The sequence below is a fragment of the Wasmannia auropunctata genome, unplaced genomic scaffold (assembly GCF_000956235.1).
Source record: "Wasmannia auropunctata unplaced genomic scaffold, wasmannia.A_1.0 LD336024.1, whole genome shotgun sequence".
Lineage (NCBI taxonomy): Eukaryota > Metazoa > Arthropoda > Insecta > Hymenoptera > Formicidae > Wasmannia > Wasmannia auropunctata.
Genome location: NW_012026866.1, coordinates 48,240 through 51,014, shown reverse-complemented (window position 1 = coordinate 51,014; position 2,775 = coordinate 48,240). Strand labels below are relative to the sequence as shown.

General features: G+C 28.6%; 1 protein-coding gene across 1 annotated transcript in view; it reads left to right on the top strand.

Annotated features, from left to right (window-relative positions):
* LOC105452936 (kinesin-like protein KIF19) overlaps positions 1-2,775 on the top strand; it is a 44,215-nt gene that overhangs the window by 27,155 nt on the left and 14,285 nt on the right. Inside the window, exon 7 of the mRNA XM_011694494.1 lies at positions 411-892. Within this exon, the coding sequence (XP_011692796.1) occupies positions 411-892 (482 nt within the window). The remainder of the gene's footprint in view (positions 1-410; positions 893-2,775) is intronic.

The window sequence follows — 2,775 nt, the reverse complement described above, 5'->3', positions numbered from 1 at the left end:
CAGACGTGTGCTCTTCCGATCTATTTTTTAATCCGGCATAAAAAAAATTAATAAAAAACGATATATTTCGTTAAATATATATTTAACTTCGTTAAATATATATTTTATTCCAATTGGTATGGACACTTGAAGAGTTTTGTGTACTTTCATGGGTTATTATGAGAAACCATCACATTCACCCCTTCATATCTCAGGAACCGTGCCTATGCTCATCTTAAAATTTCTCTAGGATTAATGTTATATCATATAATACTATTTGGCATTAAAAAAAGTTTGAAATTTGAGATCTAAAAAATGGGCGAAAAAACAGGTCTTTTTGCCATCACTCTTTAAAGTTTTTTTTTAATTTGATCGTTTCTCTTATATAAATTATTGGAATTTCTCTGTCAACTTAATTGGATTTGTTATAGAACGAGGGTAAAAGACTGCAGGAAGGCGCGCATATTAACAGATCCCTTCTGGCGCTGGGTAACTGCATCAATGCCCTATCTGGTGGAGCGCGATATGTAAATTATCGCGATTCCAAGCTTACCCGATTGTTGAAGGAAGCACTCAGTGGCAATTGCCGCACTGTTAAAATTGCACATGTATCACCGGCAAGTACACATCGCGACGAAAGTAAAAACACCCTGATTTACGCGGATCGCGCCAACAAGATTTCCAATAAGATCGAACGAAACGTACTGGACGTCAGTTACTTACATGTCGCACAGTACCGCGATATAATCAGCGATCTGAAAAGCGAGATTTCGCGCCTAAGAAATAAAATGAAGGACGAGAGACCAAAACGGGTGGAAGTGGAGAAAAAAAATTCAGACGATATGCACGGCAATGACTTCAAATCGTTAAGAGAGAAAATCGTTTCCGCTTTTAAAGAGCAGATGCGACTGAGGTGCGTATACGAACGCGGTATTACATAAAAATCCAACATTTGTTTTCTGTGAATTAATCTTCAAATGGTACAAGAGTGCGAATTCGTACCGCGAGCATTTTTGAATTGCTGGCATTTGCACAGAAATATTTGTCGCGGCTTATCCCCACTACGTTAAATATGTTCAAAACATATCTGTTTTTTCCTCAGGACAGATGTACAATTTAAGATATCAAATCCAAATTCGTACCTTTGTTCCATTAGTGGGTGCTCAAAAGAAGTATACCATTTGAAGGTTAATACTCATAAGAAAAGAACTTCAACTTCAAAATTCAAAAAATTATGAAATTGTGGCAATACATAGAGAAGTTTTTATATAGATTAAGTTTTTTTGCTGTTATGGAGAAGAAAAATTAAAACTGAAAGTTAGCGTTTTATTATTCATCAATAAAAGGAAATAAAACAAATTTGTATAGAAATAAATTATTCTTTTAAGAATATTTATTAAATAAAAAACTTATTCATTGTTTAAAAAATTATAAAAAAATATGTGGACAAAAACAGGAGAAATATATTATCTATTATATTCTTCTACTATATCTTATTTATAGTACGAAACTTTTTTAAACACTTTGAAAAATTTCAAAATCAATAGAAACAATTTCAAATAAATTAAATAAGTGTTTTAAAAATATTTTTGTACATTATATCTATGTGTCTCTTAATGTATGTTATTATAATATTTATACGTTTTACTTATTTCTGTATTTATACATTTATATTATAATTTTTTATATGTATAAATAACTCAAATGGCATAGAAAATTCTAAATTAATCTTTAAGAATGTGTTACGCATATTTCTAAAATAATTAAAAAATTATAAGAAAATTGCAGATTTTTCTAGATTGTATTTAAATGTAAATAGTGATTTACTTAGATCAAAAATTATTTTAACAAGCTAGAAGTAGTATTTTTTTATCTAATGGTGCTAATGGAAATAGATGAAAACGTATAAAATCCTTTTTGATGTATAATTTTTTAGGAATGTATAGAAAAATACAATAAAAATAAAAATCTTGTTTACAATAAGTTATGTTTGAAGTTTTAAGCCGTTGAACTTACAAGGAAAGGGATACAAGTGTTCCTCTCCGATTTCAATGAGTTTTTAATATGTTATTCTTCAGACAAAATCAAGAATTAAGTTGTCGCATATTCGTGCCCGTTCGCACTTTTAAGGGGTGAAACATTCCTTAGAAAAAAAATTGGATTTTTTATTTTAATGAATATCGTCAAAACTACGAGAGATAGAAAAAAAATGTTCGAACCAAAGTTGAATAACTTTAAGAGTACTTTATAATTATAATTTAAAATAATTTATTTATTTATTTTTTTGTTTACCTCTATTGCCAAAAATTTTTTTATTTTTTGCATTTTTTTCTACCAAATTTAAGGTTACTTTAAGACAAATTCAATGATATGTGATAAAGTTATTTTCCGAAGTATTATTTTCGAGAAGTAGTCAAACGCCTTTCATATCATCCGTACTCGTTTATGCGCTCAATTCACCTACGTGAATTTAGCACCCAATTTTTACTAAAATATATTTACAATAAAGAAAGGTTAGTATTTTGTTTGTAGTTGTTTGTAGTAACAATAATTTCGTTTGTAGATCAATAAATGTATAAAAAAGAAATTTAAAAAAAATGACTATCATTACTTTGTGAGTTACAGAAAAAACAATAAACATATCTTAATAGTTGAACCGTTCAAAAGTTACAACATATATGTAATAAATAAAAACGTAACTTTGCCAACTTTCAAGATACTTATACAAATCCCTTTATGACATAATTTTTATAGTAGTTCATAGTTGTTTGTAGTTGAACCGTTTAAAAGTTACAA